At 44.5% G+C, this 22,613-nt stretch overlaps 1 protein-coding gene across 1 annotated transcript; it reads right to left on the reverse strand.

The window, feature by feature from the left end:
* Positions 1 to 694: 694 nt before the first annotated feature.
* Positions 695 to 21,560, reverse strand: txnrd2.2 (thioredoxin reductase 2, tandem duplicate 2). Its single transcript, XM_030105053.1, has 17 exons — positions 21,459 to 21,560; positions 19,624 to 19,689; positions 19,477 to 19,533; positions 19,215 to 19,359; positions 18,888 to 18,962; positions 17,712 to 17,790; positions 17,234 to 17,296; positions 16,914 to 16,984; positions 13,281 to 13,300; positions 12,968 to 13,059; positions 12,577 to 12,751; positions 6,062 to 6,198; positions 3,564 to 3,659; positions 3,042 to 3,134; positions 1,841 to 1,912; positions 1,549 to 1,646; positions 695 to 878 (listed from the first exon to the last, which is right to left on the reverse strand). Exons 1-17 carry the CDS (start codon positions 21,532 to 21,534, stop codon positions 755 to 757), a joined length of 1,539 nt encoding a protein of 512 aa, XP_029960913.1. The 5' UTR covers positions 21,535 to 21,560; the 3' UTR covers positions 695 to 754.
* Between the last annotated feature and the right edge of the window lie 1,053 nt (positions 21,561 to 22,613).

Genomic DNA, 22,613 nt, shown 5'->3' on the forward strand with positions numbered 1-22,613 from the left:
TCTGGGATGTGGCACCCATACTGCTTCTGACAGCACATATTAGCCAGCCTGCTGGATGAAGAGGGGCCTGGAGGGACCGGACGGGGGTCCGCTGGACTCCGCTGAGCCCCCCGGCCCGGGTCTCCGCTGGCCGGCTGACTGACAGGCGCCCCGCTGACTATTTGTGTGTGTCCATGGGAAATGAAGCCGTGTCGCTGCGGCGACGGCCCCGGGGCCATCCATCAGTGTCACGCTGGGTGTGTGTGTGTGTGTGTGTGTGTGTGTGTGTGTGTGAGAGGGGGGTGTATGGTATGTGTCACCTCCAAGACTAATGGACAGGAAGTACAGCCAGAGAAACAACAATATTTGCAGAAAATGTATTGAGAAGAAGGTTCGGGGTCCGGACTGCGTTTCTGGAGAGATTTCAGCCGAATCCTGAACGAGGCCTTAATCCTGATTGATGAGTGTGTTTATTTGAGAGACGCTCGCTCTGCGGCGCAGCTCGCGCTAACCTGATCTGGAGCTCACGGCTTCCACAACACGCACATGTCGGTGTTACTAGACTGGGGCGCCAAGCGACGACGCCCTCACACACAGGAAGTGCCACGAAAAGACGCTGAAGACGCTCACGGCGGCAGCGTCTCAGGCCGGAGGAGGAGGAGGAGGAGGAGGGTTGAACGGAGAAAGAGCGTGTTACGACCCGGCCGTGTTTTCCCTGCCGATGCCCGGAGACCCCGTGCGCTGCTTGCGTGCTCAGAGGCCGAGGTGCTTAACCTCAGCAGCCCGTGACCGCGGCGTCCAGCCCGGAGCGCTTGGTGATGCCGACCTTCACCACCTCCTCTGCGCACGTGGGGTGGATTCCCACCGTCTGCAGGAGGTGAGAATATGTCGCTCCGCACCTGAGACAAACACACAAACAGCTCCTGCTCATTTTCTTCATTTTTATAGCTTTCACTTAAAAAAATAAAATAAAATCTGTCATTACTGTTAGAAGGAAGGTTGAAACAGCTGAGTTCATGAGATCCAAAAGAAAAACCCTGTTTTATTACAACGGAGAATGACAAAACATATTTGTAATTCTAAAGTTTCACATTATTTGTGACCAGGGGTGGATTAAAGACGGTATTTGGGTACAAACAGATGAAGAGGGAATGGAGATCCTTGTAGAAAATTGTGCAGAGCCGATCCCAACACAAGGAAGGCTTCAGTCGGCTTTCTAAACAGGCGGCGTCACACACCATAATTAACTGGAGAGTTTTCGCAGGTTAAAACAAACCAACAGAATAAAATAAGTGTGTGTTTGAATGTTAGCTGCTACGATAAAAAAAAAAAAGCTTTCCCCTATTGATTTCAGTGTTTTTTGAAAACCTTTGAAACGCTACAAAGCTGCTGATTATTAGAAAAGATGAGTTCTTCGAATTTTATTGATTACAGTTCATATTTGTAACTTCATATGAAAAAATGTTTTTTTATAGATATACTTGTTATTGCAGGCCAGGTATATAACTTAAAGTGGCACATGATATTGGGAAAAAAAAAGAGAAGTGAGATAACAGTGAATAAACTTACTGGAGGCCCATAGAAAATCCCTGTGTGACCTCTCCGGCATTTGGACCGGTGAAATGCAGACCCAGAATTTTCTGATCAGCACCTCGTTCGCAGATCACCTGAGGAGACAAAAACTATAATTTAGGAAGAACTTGCCTCCTGCAGGATTAGCTCACGGTTACGGCCCTGCGCCGTTTAATTTCTTCACTCAGCTTCTCACATTCGACGCACTTCCTTCTTAACTACGTGCAGAAATAGTTGTTTTTGTTTTTAAAATAATAAAAAGGCGCAGCGGCTTGCAACGTGACCGTACCTTTATGTAACACTGGCTGGCATCTCGCTCTGCCACGGTGAACTCGAGAGGCTTGTAGAAAGCATGAAAGACCTGCAGACGTAAACAGATATAAACAAGCAGATATAAAATGAAGTGGAAATGTATTATTGTTTTGTTGTGCGTTCAGCCCGGAGCCAATCAGGAGCTCACGGGGAGTTTCATATATTCTCTGGTGGATATTTGCCTCAATCAGCGGAGCTTACTGATGTCTAAACAAAAACACTGAGGGAATTTCCAGCAGGGATCTTCTCCCGTGTCACTTCTGTGCAGTGTTACGTTTACTCTGTGCAACAGAGGAATAAATAGGCAAGCAGAAAAAGATTATTTTCAACCTCAAACTGTGCAGCAAAAACAAAATCTGACTACTGCGGGAACCGATTCGTGGAACTAAACAGCAGGATGAGAGGAGATTTGTTTTCGCTTCACGGTTCAGAGAGAAACTAAAACCTGACCTCAGCTCGATACCTTCAGTGTTGTATTCTAGATTTTAATAGCAGTGATTCTTGCACCGCTGTGATCTGACTGGGTTTCAGTTCGCTCTGAGACGAGTGCGCTGCTTTTCTATTCCGCGGACGAACGTGCCGACACAAGTCGCCGAGGCCAGGCAGCTGCTGGGGGGCGGCGGCGCGGCGCTTCGCGGCTCGCCGTCAGATCCCGGCGCCTGTCATCGCCCCGAACACGCCTCAATCAGGCCTCCTGCTCGCCCGTCGCTCACGGGCCGGGAGCCGCGGCTCGCCGCTAAAACCGTTTGTCGGCCGCCTCGCGCAGGTGCTGGCGAGCATCTGGCCCGGCGTGCACGTACGCACACGCACACACGGCGGGAGAACACAGACACACTTGTGATTACAGTGGACACGTGTGTGTCGGTGTTTGCTTAGGTGTAACAAGGCATTGTGTGTGTGTGTGTCAGTTTGTTTGAGCACACGAGGCAGGCAGCCAATTAAAACACGACCAGGACACGAAACGGATCCATAATACATCAAATACCGGCTTCATGTAATAAATGTGGCGCCAAATAAACACGATTGCACAGCACTGCGTTTACATTTCAACTAAGCTCAAAATGTAATTTTTTTGCTTTGACATGAAAAACGTGAAGACGAGAGAGAAGATGAGTTCTCAGGCATCATTTCATCGTGAAACTGATCCATCAGAAGCGGAGGACGGGAGCGACTGTCACCTCGATGCCGTCTTTTCCGTGCCTCCTCTCGGCCTCCTCCTCAGACAGACCCACACAGCCGTACTCCAGCGGCGTGAAGACCGTGGTCGGCACCTGCCACACACCAGTAAACGCAGGATTTACTTTACCTGAACTGGAAATGTGTCATAAACAAGTTCATACTATACAGTAATTTGCACTGCGGTGACATTTAATTATTCTCCTAGAAGATACGAAGCCAAACAACTGCAGTGAAAGCTTTATTAGGACTTGCTGAGGGGTGACTGCGTGGTGAAGAATGATGATATTTTGGAAAATCCGGTGATATTGGGCTATGAATCATGTGAGGACGGGGAAATGGGTGGGTGGTACGCTGGAGGGAAATAATCCACTTTGGCCATGAAACACCAGAAACGGGTATCATTTTTCTCAATTGAGGCATAAAACAATAAGCTCAAAAGGCCATAAGTAGCTATAGCTGTGTCTGTGTGTGTGTGTGTGTGTGTGTGTGTGTGTGTGTGTGTGTGTTTGTGTTTGTCTTACATTGTCGTAGTTCATGAGCTCAGTGCTCTGTCCCGCCAGCCTGCGGGCGAGCAGCTTTCCTGCTTTAATGGCCGTTGGAGTCAATTCAGGTCGACCCTGAAACACAAAATTCAAAATTCAGAATCATGATCCTGCCGTAAAACCACAACACCATTCAACTTTCTTTAACGTAAGTGTATTTAACACACTCAAATCTGAAATACAAACCAACTCTGTAAAGACGGTTGAGCATTTTGTTAAAATAATCCTCCTAAAAAATATATTATTTGGAAAAACATTTTGATTTAATAGCTGTGACCCGTGGGATGGTCCTCTCAGGAGAACAGGACAGCAAAATGAAAAGATGTTGACTTGTAATAATAAAGAGTAAAATGAGTCGCGTTTCCAGCTTGAACGTCAGGACATGGTGGCTCGACAAAAACTGTCAAGTGTAAAAAGAGAGGAACGAAAAAATACTTGCGATACCAAATACATGGAAACAATAAAACAAGCTTTAGGAGCCAAAACTAGAAACATAACAGTTGCAAAAATTGGATCCAAACAGCCAAATATGTCAGTCAGTCAGTCAGACAGGTAACATTCAACAGTATAATAATAACAACACTGTAATACCTGCCTGGAATGTATTAATTTTGGCCATTTTGAACGTAATAATGCCAATAATGTAAAAACTAAAGACCATGATTGAGAGAGTGTAGCAGGGGATGACGAATATCCCAGCCACCACACCTCTATTCGAAGAAAACCTGCAAAATGTGAGTCCTATTTGTGTATTATTGCAATATTTGATGTATTTACTGCAGTTTGAAATGATTCTGTTTGACATTCTATTCAAATTAAATAATGAAAAATGAGATTATTGGTAAAACGTCATCGTGGCAGTGGGAAGTATCCACTTACAAGACTGACAACCTCTTTCACCATTTGGCCTAAACACAGTGGAAAAGGCCAACACCGTCACTGGTTGATATACACACACACACACACACACACACAAACTATAAATGCATATTTACAAAACTTATTTCATATTCTACTTTACTTTTTACACCTTCTTCCTGTAGCAAGCATTTAAACCATTCGGCTGGCTTTACTTAAGTTGTCTGCCTCCGCGGTTCGGCCTTCATTGTTTTGGACGTCTGTCAAAACAGACGAGCGTTCAGCCATGGATACGTACGTACACACACACACACACACACACACACACACACACAACTGCACTACACAGGAAACAGTAAGGCTGCGGGGCAATTCTGAAGGCATGACTTCAATACCTTCAGTCACACACATCCTGCCGTCCAGAAACGCCTCCTGCACCTTCAGTGAAGGTGTGTTCTGCTGTTCCTGTAACTGTTTCCACACCAGGCAGTGTGTGACGCTCTAATGCATTTCTTGGCACGTTTTATCGAGATGAAAGCAAAACAACGAAGGGCTGGACAAACTGAGAAGGATATCGACTCTCCCGCTTTTCAGTGAAGAGTGAAAAAATAAAAACCCCCTCTGCTGCCGCGGCGAGCTGACAGACAGATTAGGGAGAAGCTCCACTCATCAAAGCAAGCTGCCAATCATTGCTGCTGAGCGCGTACGTGTGTGTGCACGTGCGTGTGTGTGTGTGTGTGATGAGGCCCGGGAGGCAGGAAGGAAACACACAGCTGGTTGTGGTGAAATTACATTCAGCAGGTCCGACTAGTTTTAACATCGACGGATCAGTCTGGGACGCGCCGCAGCTGCAGTGATTAAAGCTGGATATTGAGGTTCACCTGCAACTGGAAACACACACACACACACACACACACACACTGATGAAAAGATGGGGTTTTCACTTAATTCCTAATTATTTTTGGCCAGGATTGTGTTTATCTGGAATTAACTTTCATTCATCGTTGATTGTAAAACGGCCCTGACACAGACCTTTTTGTTTTCCCCATCGAGCAAAAGTTTATTTTTAAACTGAACTTATCACAATAAATAATGAAGCCAATAAGCTAAATCAGTGATCCCTTAACAATTACCAGTTAAAAAAAAAATACAACAATATAATAAAAATCATGATATATTAATAATCTGGGACTATATGTTTTATTTTCATGACTTCCAATAATAAAAAAAAAAAAAATCTAAAAAAAAAAATGTGCAAAAAAGCAGAAAACATTTCAGCTTATGCGAGATGAATTTAAATATATATCATAATTCCATTGTGTTTTTATCTGCTGATGATTGTAATTTCATATGAACTTCTCTGACATGTATGCAGTGTGAACATTTGACAGGAATTTGTATAATTCAGGATCTACACTAACAGCTGTACACGCAAAGCAGGATTACTTCACTCACTCACACCCGCTGTGTGAAATGCTGAAAAATGAATGCATTTCTCAACACTGATTTCCCTTCGTTTTGTTTTTTTAATTGAAATATTATTAAAAAGGCAGCATTTAATTAAAAACCTCTCATGGCCGTGATGGAGGCAGTTCCTGCTGTCACTGCAGCGTCTTTACCTCACTGATGTCCCCGAAAGCGAAGATGTTCGGCACCGAGGTGGATTCGTCTGCGCCGACAACTATTTTCCCCGTCGCGTTGTTGAGCTGGACGTTGAGCCTGTCGAGGCCCAGAGCCTTGGTTTCAGGAGCGCGGCCTGAGGCGAACAACACGACGACAACGAGTCAGGTAAGTTTGATTCCCCGACTTCCAGAAGGGTTTTGCATATAGTGGAGAAGAAATAGTTACAAATACAAATGAAACCAGAGGAGGAAATAGCACAAGCTTGGTTTTATCGACGTGGGATTGAAGAACTCCAATTAGTGCAAGAATCCAAATGTCTGTTTGGGAGAGAGTCGTCACTTTCCAGTCCTAATGCTGGATCTTGATCTCCCATCTCTTGCTCTCCATGTGTCCCAGGAAAGAGCTGAACTCAGTGCCAGCGGCGATCAGAGGTGTCTGAGGTCAGTTTGCTTTCATGGCAGCATCACTGGTATCTCAGCTCAGGTCTCAGTGTTGTGTTTTGTCTAAAAAGAAACTTTTAAAGAAAGAAAGGAAAAAAAAAAAAAAAAAGAAGCTTTACATTTTTCTAAGCAGCCAGTGGGCCAATTTGGTGCCTCTGGTGGGCCGTCTTTGGTCCACAGGCCTTATGTTTGACACCCCTGGTGTCTTTCATCCCTCCATGAACGGATGAATGTAACTTACGATGCACAGCGCTTCATACATAACGTGTATTGAGCATTTAGAGCCTTGATTTGAGCGCTGGTCCGGTCTAAAGATACTCTCTCTCTGGGAAGTTATTTCATCCCACGACTTTCTGTGGAATCATGAGTGTACACATTTCAAGCCCAATCATAAATAGACTGTCTGGTTACTGTACGAAATGATAAAAGCAGTGAATAAACTACAGCTAATCAGATTTATGTCCTGGATCCGTATTCAAGTTCAGCAGAAATCCATCCACTAACCGTGGTGACATTTCTGTTTGAGCAAACAGGCCAGCTGACCCACGACAGCACTGGAACTGCCAAAAAAGCCCCACAGTGTTTACACGCAGTCCTTTTTAAAATGTCAAAACATGTTTTTTTCCCTCTGTTTTCCCTCTCCTATTACACTTATATTGTTGGGAGAAACTGATGGGCTGAAGAGAAGCACAAGTCTGAGACGAAGCTTTACGTATAGAAGAAGAAGAAGAAGAAGGAACCTACAAAGCAGATTTTCAGACTTTACTCAAGGTTAATTCATCCAGTCGTGTATCTCTAAGAATACCAGAGTAAATGGAGAAATAGCATCTATTCTGTATTATCTGAGCTGTCTGAAAACTCTGCTGTTTTGAGTTGTGTCTGGATTATAAAAAATGTCTTAATTGTTAAAACAGAAGAGCCACTCAGGACAGAAGACAGCTGAAGGTAAAGCCCACACCGGGAGCTCTGGTGTTATTAAACAACAACATGTGGGCCGCTGGGGGGGGAGGACAAGGAGGAGGAGGAGGAGGAGGAGGAGGAGGAGGAGGAGGAGGAGGAGGAGGAGGAGGAGACACTGATGCACAGCTGGGAACAGGATCCCACTGACCCTGAGGGACACCCAAGGTGCAAACTCTGACACTTCCTCGGGGACGGCTGACTGATGCTGTCGACGCCGAGGCTCCTCGGCCAGGCGGCGTGAACCACGCGCTCTCCCCCGTCCGCGGCGCAACCTGCCCGGGCGGCATAATAAACAGCCGGCCCCGAGGTACCCGTGTAGATGCTATCGGACGGCAAGAATAACAAACCCCAGAGACCCTTTTTCCTGGCTGGAGCCGGAGAACAACGTCCTTCCCTCTTCACAGACCGGGGAGGGCCGAGCCGGGGCGGGGGGGCTGCATGGGAGCCGTCTCCTGCTCCACAGCGTGTGTGGCGGAGTGGGAGAGCGCCAGGAGGGGGGGGGAGTTGTGCTTTTGGGAGTTTGGTCAGTACAACCTGAGTCGTACACACTCGCCTGTGTTTTTAAATCCAAAATAATGGAATGAAAGTCGCTGTCAGAAAATCAGATTTCAAGTCAAATGTTTGAAACTTAATATTTTACTTGGTTAAAGGAGAAGTGTTTTGATAATGACTTTGACACTAATTATTAAACCATACACTTCTGACTGCTGTTAGTAACTGTCTTTGTCTTTTCAGCTGCTTTTCCAGAAGTCGAGAAAGAAAATCACTGAAACTTGCACCAGAGATTTGTTCATTCTTCTTTTCATGCTGGATTCTTTTCCAGCCGCAGCAGGAAGTCAAACCTGTGTCCCAACACTTGACCTGACAAACAAAACCAGAATTCAACTATTTCTACTTTTTCTGATCACGATGGAGCCAATAAAATCACCGGTGGAGGAACCAATCTTGAACTGCAGCTAAACATAACGCTGAAAAGATTTATCATGTTATGATTTAGTCAGGAGTGAAGATCAGCAGCTGATGGATGGAGCTATCAGGACCCGGTGGAGCAGTATTATCATCAGACCTGGTTCTTCAATGGAAACGGCTTCAGAAAAACCCCCAGACATCATTATCAAGAGATAACATTTAGCATTTAATCCACAAATGCAAATTAAAGAAGGAAGCCATTGTGAGTGTGAATGAGAAGCGCTGCCATCCTCTCCAAACAAAGCTCACTGGAAATAGACTGAGGAGAATGAAAAGAGACGCCATCCAGTTTGTTATCAGCACACAGCTCAAAAGTCCGTCCCTCCGATGGCAGGAAGTTACATCACCGCTAAAGATAATGGCGGCTTACGCATCCTGGACGAATGAAGCCCTGAAACATGCACCGGGGTTTAACGTGATCCCATTTAGAAGGCGTCACGTTCAGGGAGAGCCTGCACGCTTCATTATTTATCTGTAAGTGGTCGCCTCACTTCGACACGCTGTTGTTACAAGAGGCGGGGGAGCTACAACGCTTCATATTACAGCGAGACATCTCCAAACTGGGACAGTGCACTGCTATCGATTTAGGCAAAGTCAGAAAATACGAGTTAACTACTGACAATACTTTTATGAATCAACTGAAGTATATAGATTTGTGCATTGATCTGACAGAGCTCCAGGAATTTAACTTTGTGTCTCAGGAAGTTGCTTTGTGCTTTGCATATATTTGAAAATGGCCACATTTGCGTATAAATAATTGTTAAAGGCTTCGCTAAAAGGCTCTTTCTATCCCCTCAGCAGAAAGCAGCCACCTCCGAGCCTGGTTCTGGAAAGATTTCTTCCTGTTAACAGGGAGTTTTTCCCTTTTCCACAGCTGCTGATGCTTTGCTCATGGCGAACTGTTGGCTTGTTCTCTGCAAAACATCCCAGAAATGACGGTGTTGAATGTGGCGCTATGCAAATGAAGTTGAACTGAATCGGTAGAATTTTTGCTTAGAAAAGATGCACAGAAACACAGAGCCTTGAGGTAATTCTGCTGACAGTTCAATGCAGAGCTTGTTTCACGATTTTCTGCACCCTATATCAGTGACTTTAAACACCAGTCACCATCAGCCCCTCAATAACAAAAAGAAAACCCTCATCGTGTGTCTTTATACGCGTTTCTTTCCTGGAACTGACCTGCTGTGATACTGAAGTTTCCACACTGAGGGATGAATATCATCTCATCTGCTGCTAAAACGATGAACTGTTATCATTTTATCACTTTCAAGTGACTGAGCCACACCGCTACTAATTCCAAAAATACCACTAATGGCCGGGAACGGTGCGTATTGATTAATCAAAGTGATAAGTTAAGACTTTCTTCCGCATATCTTGCCTTCCTGTCTGCGGCAGCAGTCGCTGCTGCGGCTTGCAGCGTTGGGCTCCATTGTGCGGCGACGACACAACAACAGTGAGCCGGCTGATAAGAGGCTCGGTTTGAGCCCGAGACACGCTCGCACATTACGGCGGAACCAGTGGGCCGATCTGAACAAAGCCTGTTGTGACATTAAGAGGAAGCTTCCAGACTGCTCGTCTAATTAGACACAACAAACCCTCCACCAGTTGTAATGAGAGCCGGCCGCTTTATCTGATCAATCAGATGAACAAAGACAAAAGGGAGAGCGGTCTGACGGGAGATTGTTGCTCTTGGGGAAATAAATCATACAAAATGCCAAAAACTGATTATGCGTTTCATTTGTAGCCAAAAAGAGTTTTAAGATGCTCGCTGATAAACAGCTGGGCGGCTTCAGAAAAAAAGAAAGAAGTGTAACTTAGAAAAAAGATGTGAGGAGAACTGAAAATGCTTTAAAATGTGTTTATATTGCATTAATTAATGAACTGCTAACTGTCAAATCCTAAGAAATTTCAGTGGTTTGAGCCCAGATGGGGCCTGGAGTTTACATGTTCTCCCTCAGCATGCACAGGTTTTCTCCCACAGCCCAAAAACACGTGTTGGAGGATAAACGGTGACTTCAGATAGCCTGGAGGTGTGAATGAGAGTGTGTTTGACTGTCTGTCTCTTTGTGTTTGCCTTGTGATGAACGGGAGGCCCGTCCAGGGCGTAGCTGCGCTCCTGTCAGCCGCTGATCTGATTCGCCATCACAGCAACTTCTGAAATAATACAGTCCCTCTAAGACCTTTACAGATTTCACTTTAAAGCTCATTTTCAGTAGAATTACAGGTTTGCTTTGAGAATCTTGAGCAGACAGCTGTCAAAGCGAAGCACTGGCGAGACTCTCTAGATTGTAACAGTTTATTTTCATTCCATCTTTTACTGTGTTGCAGAAATGTAATTTGAGATCCTGTTCACCTTATAGAATAGGGATTCAAATTCCCTTAAAAACAGTAGGAAATGGTTTTGAATGACATCCTTGAGCGTGGCAGAAGACAGTCAGGAGGAAGACTAATGTCACCACTGTGTGCATCGACAGGACGTGTGAAAATGTTCTGTTTCCTGAGGCGTACACCTGGACAGGGGAGCGGCCGCGGGGTCAGGAAGGAGCAGGGAGGCAGGGCCGCAGAGGAGGATGTGCTACAGAGTGGTGATACTGTCCCCCGGTCCCCTCTGGCCTTTAATAACTCCACAGAGGCCCGGGAGCCGGCCTGGCCTCTAGTGTAAGGCCACAGCGAAGGGAAGTGGCCTTGTACTCATAACTCCTGCATCCACACATCAAAGAGCAGAGGCCACGTCCTCCCAGGTTCTCACCCAGCCGTCTGGGAACCGGAGCGATGGCGGATATACACGTTCCACGCTGGAGTCCTCTCCAGCGGCACCAACACAAAGGAAACTGCTCTCTTGACAACTCGTGGAAACTGCATTTTATGTGGCCTAGAAAAACTGGCTTTGTTTTGGGTTTTACAGCAAAACATGTAAAAAGTAACGCAAAAGGTGCTAAAAACAAACCGGGCTTGGTTCACAGTGAACCGGCGCCAAAACCAGTCTGAAGGACAGTTTTTAACCGAGTCCCAAAAACTAGAGGCTTTGACTTGAATGTCTACTTCTGCCTGCATCGAGTCTCTGCCTTCCGCTCGCCGTCCGGCTGTGACGATGAGGGAATTCGGCCGCGGGAGGGAAAGAGCCGGCGTCATCTCAGCTGCGGGGGTCACGCACATCCTCGCCGCTGTCACACGCACCCGGCGGAGGGACCCTCACTCTCTCACGCACACACTTTCAAGTCGGGCAGATTTTTCAAGCCAGACTTTCGGAAGCGGAGCGCCGCCTTTGAAAGCGTCCAGCGAAAAAAAAAAAAAACCCGGGGCTGACACCCCGACGGATGTTCCTTCCATTGTTACTCGTGCAGAACGAGAAAATGATGGAATCGAGAGCGAAGAGATGAGAAAGAGGAGGAGGAGGAGGAGGAGGAGGAGGAGGCTACTAACGGCAGACAGAAGGCTGCGGGCAGGGATGGCAGTGACAGATGCCGGCTCGGTTTCCGCAGGGCTGGCATGGGCAGGAAGGCCCGGTGAGGGAGAACAAAGAGGAAGGCGGTGACCCTGTGCCTGGGTGCATCCTGCCCTTCTTCAACCACAGCGGAGCCGCCGGGCCGGCGATGGGTGATCAACACTTCCTGCAGCCATTCCCATCGCTCAGCCTTTATTACTTTGTTTTCATCCTTGATTCCTCCGGCTATCTGCTGACACTGCACTCTTTTGGGGATGACAATGAAATAGAGTGGTGTATTCCAAGGATAAAATGGTTCTGTCAGAAGGAAGCGATATGGGTGGTGTGTGTAATCCCCTGAAAAGCTGTAAATTTGGAGGATAAGGAGCTAATTATTGCAGCGATGTGTGCTATGACGTGCATCCATGGTCATAATTCAGGCATTTTAATGTCTTGTTTACACAAGAAAACTGTCGCAGTGGTTAAGATGATTTCATAATTATAATTTACCCAACTGAATAATTTATGTTCCGCATCCCAGCCTTGTTCAGGCTTTTAGAGGAAGTCATATTATAGGCTTAAGTAAATCAAAACAAGTTGGAGGAAGGATCTAAATGTTTTCGTTGCAAAGGGGATAGTTTGGCCTTGAAGGTGTGAGGCTGCGCAAAAAAAGTTCCTGAAAACATCCAAAGATGCTCCAGAAGTCACGGAAACTCACCGACTGCCCACAAAACCGAGTCGTACGTGTCTCTGGCCTCGCTGCCCGTCTGGCCGTCGACCCACGTCACCTGCAGGGCTCCGGACGGAAGCTTCTCCACTTTCTTTGGGACCGACTTCCACGCGAACCTGGTGCCGTAGGCCTCCATGTAGTCTGTCACCAGGCCGGCCATTTGCTGCAAACAGGAAAAATCGTCACATGACATTAAAAAGACAAAGTTCAGAGTCTCCAAGGTTTCCTGAAATGAAGACGGCTCTGGATGCTAAGAGGCTTCTGAGTTGGAATCTGCATGTTTCACTTGTTCTGTGTGGAGTTTAAAACGATGTGCGAGTATTTATCTACATCAAGAGAAACTAAGAGTGAGTGAGTGAGACTGTAGGTCGATGGATACCTGATCAAAGCCCCGCAGGGCGATGCTGCGGACCATCACTGTGGTGTCCAGGCCGATGCCTGTGAGAAAGCCTGCACACTCTAAAGCCACATCTGAGTGAAGCCCAGCTGAGGATCACGGTTTTAATGCTTCGTAATCAAAAGAAGACATTCTCATCATTAAAACGTCACTGACTGTCAATATCAGCAGAGTTACTAACTGCAAATATAGCATGAGTTGGAAAGAAAAGGAATCCCTTTTCTGACGTTTACGTGTTTTTTATGACTTACATCAGTTAACGTGAGGCCTTAAGCTTCTTCGTGATAAAGGATACAACTCGCTCCAACCACAAGTCTGCAAAACACAAAGAAAGAAGAAGCTCTTAGCAGAACAAACACTCCAATAAGATACATTTCATTATTTGCGCAGCTCACTTTGGCTAAATATATCAAAGAAAAGTCGAAGCTAAAAGCTGAAAATGTTTCCTTTAAATCCCAGATTTAACAAGGTGATGAACTGTAAAACTTTATAACCTGAAAATGTGATGAGGTGCGAGGGAAATGTGGAAAACAGCAGTAAGAACCGCGCCGGTGCGCGTGTGTGGTCCGGGCGAATCCCGTCTGTAATCCAGCCAGAAGATGTGTGCTGTTGAAGAAGGGCTAATTGCGAGTGTTTAGGCTAATCCCTGCGGATGGGGTGTGCCATGTTCAGGGCTCAAGTCCACACATCGGGCCGCTGAGTGAAGCCCGTCAGCCGCCGCAGACGAGCCGCCTCTCGCTCCAGACCCGCCCCGCCGTCGCCCTGCCCGACCTGACAGCTCCGGCTGCCTGCGGCACATCCTGCCCCCGTCCACAGCCACGCCGACCGCTGAAAGCCCCTTCTGCCCGGGTCGGGGTAATGCACAGCTGCACTTAGCAGGCATTGTGAGGCGGCTCAGGGGAGATTAGCAGAAGAGCTTCAGTTTGATTCTACACTTTCATCGCTGAAAAACTGTCTCCTTACCCCCCCACGCTTCTTCTTCCCCTGCTTTATGTCTGGCTGTGTCTCCTGATGGCCTGCAAAGCCTCGACACCACGTGTTATGTAGCTAAAATGTTATAATAACTGAGTCCTTCACAGCTGTGGATGAAAATGAGTGGATGTGGAAAAAAGAAGCTTCTTCAACCAAACATCAGCCCCATGGTTTCTTTAAACTCCGGCCAAAACAACAGAGAAGACGGCTGGTTAGAGAGCCACACCAGTGAAGGTCTCCTCCTCTGAGCCTGGTTCTGCTGAGGCTTCACCTACTCAGAGGCAGTTTGTCCTTTTCATGGCCGTGTTGTTATTGGGACCTCATCATAAAACTGAAAAGAATTGACTGTTGTACAGGTTTCATCACACTGTCCAAAGCAGGAGCTTCAGGTTAATTGTTAAAACATGTGTGTTTTGTATTAGTGTAAATTCCTGCTCACATGAAACACTGACAAATGGCATTTTAATTCTACCTATGCATGACGATTAGGAGTTATCAAAAATAAAATTAACATGCATCTTTAGATTGTTTGTCTATTGCTGAAATGTCCAACACCGGTCCTGAAAGGACATTATCCAAGATGTTTCACATCACGGTTAGTAACTCTGCACCATTTTTCCTGAAGAGCTAAACTACGTCACATTCATTTGATTGAGGTGTTTTGGAGCAAGATGATTTCTGAAACAAGCAGGATGAAGGCTCTACAGGTAGAGACTTTACTCCTCTGGTCCATTGTTCACCGTCTCTTCTTTAAGACTGCTGTAAAGCTCTTCTCATCTTATGCAGCAATATTCTGAAAGTCAAGTTCTTAATCAACAACATCACCAAAGACATTACTGAAACAATTTCATAAAGTTCTGCAGGGTGAAAAAACTGAGTCAACACTTAAATCTCACAAAATTGGCAGTTTGTGTTTTTCAGACAAACCCAATGCAATTTGAGTAATTTTTTTTTTCCCACGCAGCAACTTGCTAACCAATTAATAATAATATTGTTTGTTTGTTGCAGCCCTCATTTGAACTCTACTTAAGGAACCAAAAAAAAACAAACTATTATCCTCGACACTGATTTCTCAGGCTCAGGGAGCCAGTTTAAGGTTTAGAATGACTATTTTTAATGTTTATTTGCTGGTATTACTCTAAACAAATGTGTTTGGCTCGAGCTCGCTTCACTCTGTTTGATTTCAGGCACGTTTCTTCCAAAACACGTGCAGCGCTTTATTTATCCTAAAAGCAGGAAAATGGCGCAGAGCTCGTTCATGTGTGGCCGGCGGCCACGATGCAACATGAGAAACTGATAAATCCCCTGGACTGGAAAACCCAGCAGGAGTCAGAGGGCCGATGCCTCAGCAGGTCATGCAGTTATCCTCAGCTGACTGGACTTCACGGGTTTGGACGCCCTTCAGACGGGCTGCAGCTGGTTCAGAGCTGCTGCTGCCGCTGGAGTCCACAAACGCCACGAAGGCCGAACCACATCAGTCAGCCTCCTCAGACGGGGAGAAGGGACATGAACATATTACTGCTGGTTCAAACAGAACCCTGAACTGTTTATTCCGAAAATACATTTCTGATCATCTGGGTTAAATCTGCTTTCTGTCTTTGAACAGGCTCCCAGTGAACCTTAGATCATATTTTGCTTTTCCTTACAGGTTTTCTTGAGAGGCCACCGTCCTCGAATACCTCTCATTCTGTAGCGCACGTCGTCTGAATGCGCCTGCTCTGTCTGATCAACATGGCAGTGCTGCTGGCGTGTGTGTTTGTAATCGGGGACCACTCCGGACCTCTGGCCCTGAAGGCCAATCTGTCATTTAGGTGTGTGTGTGCTCCAAGCTCCATTAGACACCAATCACTCGCTTCTAAAGCCCCCCTCGACCCCGCCCCGCCCCGCCCCCACCTCTCCTCCATCCTGGACATCACCTGCACAGCTGACAGGCTTTGACACCACCGCAGCATTTCCAGCTCGGGCGACAGTGTGTGGTTCAGTTTCCCCCCGTAGAGGAAGAAAACGCCCACCCCCACCCTCACCGTCACACGCTCACATCAAAGCACTTCCTGAGCTCAAGAGGACTCTCACAGGAGATCACGCTGTCTTATGTACAAGTGTTTGTTCTTGAGTAAATATTACAGGCAATACTTACCCTGTGTGCTTTCATAAAGTGATGAATGATTTGACATTGCCACCAAGTGGTCAAACAGCTCAATAGCATACCTTTAATTTTATGTTGCATTAATGTAAAATAATCATATCAATCAATCTTCCTAATCATCAAGTTTGTTTGCAGAAATACGGTAATTCATAAGATAAAGCAACAAACTCAGCTTTCTAAGGATAGATCAATTAAAAAAGAAGCTATAAATCATTTAAAACTGTTAAGAACTCAATGTTCCAGTGCAAATAACCCATATGTAACTTAAATACCGTGATAATTATTTCCTCATATCTATCACCGTGAAGCAAACAACCTCCGCTGCTCAGGTACAGCACAGCCGCGAGTCCCTGTCTGCCGCGTGCCAAGAGGAAACATCAGGGAGAGACCAATTAACCAGGTGATGACAGCAGCTAAATGGCTGGATTAAAGGGCTTGTTCCGTAAAGGTCAGGATGCACGCCGCTAATCTGAATCACGAGGCGAGGACAGGCTGGCAGGAAGGGAGAAAAACAAACTGCGTGTCACCGATGAATGATGGCAGTGCGTGACAGCGGGATGTGCCGTGTCAGCAGCGGAGGCAGCGCGGCGGGTCGAGAACGGTATTAATACTGCGAAGGTCGGAGGTTCTGTTTCCACTGTCGTACGTTAAACAGGGAAACTCACAGCGTAAGGTGAAGGTAATACCACACGGTATTATTGCAGCACAGACTGCGTGGATTAATCTCTTGAAATTTCCAAATAATTCAAGAGCAAATCTGCCTGGAAGCAGGTGGGATGATGGTCTGGGGAAAAAAAACAACATCCTTACGTTTTTCCAGGCGACTTTTTCAGCCAGAATATGTCATCGCTGGTGAAGCCGTGCTCCATCGCTCCGGGGATCTGGAACAACAGTCGAAGCTGTGACCAACACGCTCAATGCATCAGTCAACGGACCGATCTGTGATGCTGAACACACACAGGGAGCAGTCTCCACTCTGAAGCCTGCTGTTTTTATTGTTAAGGCTCGTAGCAAGGTACCGTTTCGTGCTTGCAAACTGCATTCGGCTTCACTTTAGCGCTGGCTAACTGACCGATCAGAGAAAACACACTGACAGACAGGGGAAGAAACCTGACAAAGACAATATTTACGTTCGTTGGGTACTTCGGTCGTCCACCTGTGGCGATCACTATATTCTTGGCAGTCAGGACTGTCTGCAGGGGAGGGAGAGAAAAATGGCTTAATTACTTTTTTTAAAAATAAGAAAAAGAGATAAGAAAGCAACCTCACTCAGCTCTTCGACTTTTGGTTCTACTATTTGAAAGAGCAACTTCAGTGTTGTGGTTTTTAAAGAATCCAGATCCGTCTTACAGAGTTCGTTTTGGCTAATGCAATAATTCCTCCATTGCTTTTCTTCTTTGAGAGAAAACATGTAAAAAACATGTATCTGTAGGATGAGCAGCTCAGCTGTGTGTGTTGGTGGCACACATGCAAAATTGGGAGATGATGGGAGCAGAATTCTACATTTATTGCATAAGATTATAAACATGTTTCACAAAATGCACCATGCCTGTATTCATAATAATGACGGCTAAACAAGGGATACACTGGTGTGAATCACAAACAAACCTCTTTTCCCGCTTTGCTTAGTCCTTTCACAGTGTGTTCATCTGCCAAACTGCCTTTGAGGTTCAGATATTTGACCTTCCTGCAGAACGAGAAACAAACGAGTCGTTGAAGCGGTTCATATGAGGCAAGTGATCAAACTGCCTTTTTAATCTGAGTAAATCTCAAAGGTCATGTTCATCTTCTCGGCTGCACATAGAATCAAACAGCTGAGGTTTCGACATCTGAATCAACACAGAGACGTAAGAAGATTAGTGGGAGGAGATTCCATGTCGAGCTTTATCTCTACGGATCATATTCTTTATCTGATGTAAGAGAGGAGAAGTGGATTAAGCTGCTGTGATGATTTTAACAATTTGTGTAGACAATAATCTGAGAAAACCTTTATATGTTTTAAATTCACTTTGAATTATTTCAAATTCAATGTGAATGTCTGTTTATCCAACTATTGAAATTTAACGACACTGCAGTGTCTAAACACTCTTTTAAACTGGAGGTTAAATCGGGCCAATGAATATTATGACTTCAGGATGTTATTCAAACCACTGAGCTCATCACTGTGCTACAGCGCTTCTTCATTCCACTTCACAGCACAGCACTGGTTACTTCTCTATCATACAAATAAACCTTAAAGTATCTTAAAAGCAGTGCTAACTGTTTAAGCTTAAGCAAAGGATCAAACTGGATGGAATGATCATTGGAGCTCATTCGCACTGAGGTTAACACCTGTTTGCCCTGCAGCCACCGGCTCTATCAACATGTGGCTGCTGACGATCAATCCGTCTTTGTAAGAGGTGTTCCGGAAATGAACAGCCTTCAGCAAAATGGGGAAAGAAAAGAGTCGAGGAGAAAACAGGCTGATGCATAAATATTTATGAGTATTTTTCTGAATGTCTCCAACAAGAAAACACAAGTAAAATGCAACAACGCGGGGCTTAGAAGTGACACATTAAAGTGGTTGAGATATGGATAACATCCATTACACAATCTGAATGTATACAGATCTCTAAACACGGCACGCCATCACAGCCTGTGACAAAGTGGCACATTTGATTCAGCTGAACAAACACATTAAAGGAGGAGGTGACTCACTTTATCACTACCTGAGATTTCACTAATAAAAGAAAGAAGAAGGAGGATCAGTGAAAAGGGAAGGAATGCCGCTGTGCTGTCACTCACTTGTCCTGAAGCTGAACCCTGTGGCCCCAGTTCAGCGATCTGACGTGGTTCTGAACAGCGCCTGCCATGGTGGCCCTGAGAAACAAACCCAAGGAAGATCACACACTGGGGTATTTCTGTGGTTAGAGGCCTCGGACGTGCAGTGGTGACCCATCAGCAGTGGAATTCAACCCTGGAAGGTTCTGGTTACAAGTCTGCTGCCTTCAGGCCACATTATGTAAAACACTGTTACATTTTTCAGCTCCAGTCCTCCATGCTGTTATACAGTAAAAGCATCACTAGATGGTGGTGTTCAGCTGCTACACCAGACCCTCTGTGTGGACCTACCAGTCGTGGGAGACTGGCCCCGGGATTTGCCAGCCGTACTTCTTCGCATCTTTGACGGCGGTTCCCAGTAAAGCCGCCTGATGCATGAGCTTCTTGGGGATGCAGCCGACATTGACACACGTACCACCGAGGCCCCACCTAGTCCCTGTTTGAAAAGCAGTTTAACTTATTTCAATACTTCTGCTATAAATGATAAGTTACTATATCTTTGTGCAGAGGAAATACATTTAAAAAAGAGACTCTTTCATCAAATGAATTTTACCTTTAGCAGAAGGTTCCACAAAGTCTAAGACAGCGACTCTTTGTCCCAACTGGGCTGCTGTAAAGACCAAACAAATGGTCAGGATCATAATAGGTGGAAATGAAAATATGAAGCAGAAAAACTGGGAGAAATATGAAACTGTTTTACCTTCTTTGGAACAAGCAAGGCCTCCTGAACCTCCACCGATAACCACTAAGTCGTAGTCGTACTTTCCTGTGTGATTAATTTGATAGGCAAAATACATCAATCATCAATGAGCAATGGATATTCCTGCAAAGGCATTAACTACAACTTCCTTGAAATATTTACAGTTTTAAAAAATGTGAACACTAAACCCCAAAACTCATCTGGACTAATAAAGAGGATTTGTTTGGGTCTATACAACACAATTCCCTGTTCCACAAACACTTCAGGAAGCTCCTGCTTGTTGAAACTCGACATTAAATACAGAGAACGGCAACCGGCAGCTAAAGTTCAATACAAAACTATAATGGTGAAGGTTTTCAGCACACTGCCTCTCTTCAATAAAATTAGAACCAATCCCAATTAATGACCTTTATTTTTAACACAAGAAAACACATTCTATTGCAATTAAATGACTAAATAAAATAGAAAATAATTCATGTGAGGGATGTTTTTTTATGGCATAAAAACACAGAATGAATAGAATGGAAAGTTATAATGTCAAACAAGACAGGACAAAAGTTGAATAAATAATATTAATATGTAAAAGGCTTAACGGTGACTAATATATGTCCGTGGAAAGAAAGGAACTGACAGAAAATGAATACTATTTACAAAGAAGAGCTTTAATGTCTCCTGACCTGTGCACAAAACACTGCAGTCACAGCAATTTAGCAAAAGGACATAGTTCATCAGGATCGAAACATAATCTGTCCATATTTAACTGGTCTGAGTATCACACAGACTTCTGATCTTCCTCCAGGGAGTTATATCTAGAGATTACTGGCAATTAGTTAAAAAAGAAAGGACAAACAAATCGTCAAGTACAGCTCACACCCTGGTTTCCACCTGATTGACCTGTTGTCCTCTGGCAGGTGCTGCAGATGATTCAAAACAAAGAAACATTCTGAGGAGGTTCTCTGCCAGAGCAACAACCACCCTAATGTCACACATTCATTGGCTCACATCTATTGAATGTCACAAACAATGCAAACCGCCTCTTGTAAAGCAACTGTGAAACTATTGTCGTTTTGTACTACTCTCCTTTCTATTCTTGTTGTTACATTTATTCATTTGCAGTGTGACAGGAGCAGCTGTCCAGTTTCAGGTACATTTTCCTATGATAACATTCGGTTCCATTCTGTTTTAAGCGTCCAGTGAGCAGCAGATCTATGGGCGAAGACGCTTTTACGGTGTCCAGAAGCAAATTATCAGATCAGAAGGATCTCCAACATATTCCAGATCCGTAACGCACATGTGGGCTGTGGTGTTTGGGACATTAGATATGTATCATGCAAACATACCAGCATAACAAAATCCATTGATAACAATACCTTTATAAAAAACAAAACAAAACAAAAAAAAACAACTTCCTCCTGTTGATTTCTAAATCCTGACATGCAAAAATTGAAATTTTGCTTTCATGATTCAAACTCCTGCTCAATCATTATTGTATTGTATAGCAGTACATGAAGACACCAAGAAAAAGCACTTGACAGATGACACTGCTTGACAGAAGAACAACTGCTTGGAGAAAACGAGTTAAGGTCACCTTTAAACCGGAGACCGAGGAACGCGCATGCCCGAGCAAAGTCGATATAACAGGCAGCAAATAAAAATACCAGACCAGCTTAAACTCCGGACAGCTAATCAGATATAAATAAGCATCAGGTTCATTCAGCTCCTTACGAAATGTTGATTAAAGGCAGTCACGAGCAGTCAGAGACGCTTTAAACTGCTCACTTCAGCAGGTTTAGAAACCTCTGTCTCTCCGCTAGACATAAACAAGCTGACATTACCTGTGAGGTTTCTTGTAAACACATAAAAGCTGTTATTTCTTTTCCATCGGTGCCTGCCTCTGCAGAAGGCCGCCATGTTGATATTATGAAAGGACCCAGGACCCGACACGGGTGGCTACAGAACTGCCTGAAGAGAAACCCGGGGTCACGCTCAAATTATATTTAAGCTCCCAAAAAGACAGTTCTCAAAGTCACGTAATTAACATACATAACTGAAAAGCCAAAATTAACAGGGGAGTCTAAATTATTCAATGTAGGATTTGCTAAGTTCTTTTTTAAAAATATTATTCCTCAGGCTGTAAATGGCGCCCCCTGGGAAAAGTGTATCTAATGGTATCTCGTAAACAACTTTATTTAGTCGTTGGAAACATTCAATAATATATTTTTTCTTCTTCTAGACTTTACATTTGTGTATGTTCTCAGTTCTTTGAAATATCAAGGGAAGGAAATGTCCAACCTCTTGCACATTTAAAATAAGAAAATATTGATAATGTGATGATTGTGAGCTTCCAAATACTTTAACAGTTTAGGGGATTATTGGATGGTGATAGATAGCATCCCTCTAAATTATTTCCTGGTTTTTAATTTATTAATTAATTAATTTATTCTTTATTGATCGATGCGCACATACCAGTGTCAGCTTCAGGTACATCTAAAATTATGCAACTGCGATAAAATACACCATAAGTTTTGTAGTGGTTGAAATTTTTTTTTTTTTTTTTTACGTGACACACTCTCACACACACACCCTAAGATAAAGGTTAAAAGCCAAGACTAAGTTTGCTTAAAATGTACTTTCTACCAAAGTTCATGTCCTGTTTTGTTTACAGTATTGATATGAATACAGTCACTTACTCACATTCTTATAATAAAACATAGTTCTCGTTTAAAAACATCACAGACTTTCTTCTCTAATGATGAAAGAAATTCATCCTAAATTAAATATTCACACACTTGTAAACATGCATGTTTTGGAGCAGACGTGCTTTGCAGGAGATGATGAAATGATTACACAGTCTTGGCCATGTGATGTACAAAACATCCACATGAAAATATCTATTTGTGCTCACTTAAAGTAAAAACAGCATTGGCTACATGTACTGTGAAGTTGTACAGTAACTTAATGCTAAAAATTCCATTTTAGTTCTGAAATAT

This window comes from Salarias fasciatus, chromosome 12 (assembly GCF_902148845.1).
Source record: "Salarias fasciatus chromosome 12, fSalaFa1.1, whole genome shotgun sequence".
Classification (NCBI taxonomy): domain Eukaryota; kingdom Metazoa; phylum Chordata; class Actinopteri; order Blenniiformes; family Blenniidae; genus Salarias; species Salarias fasciatus.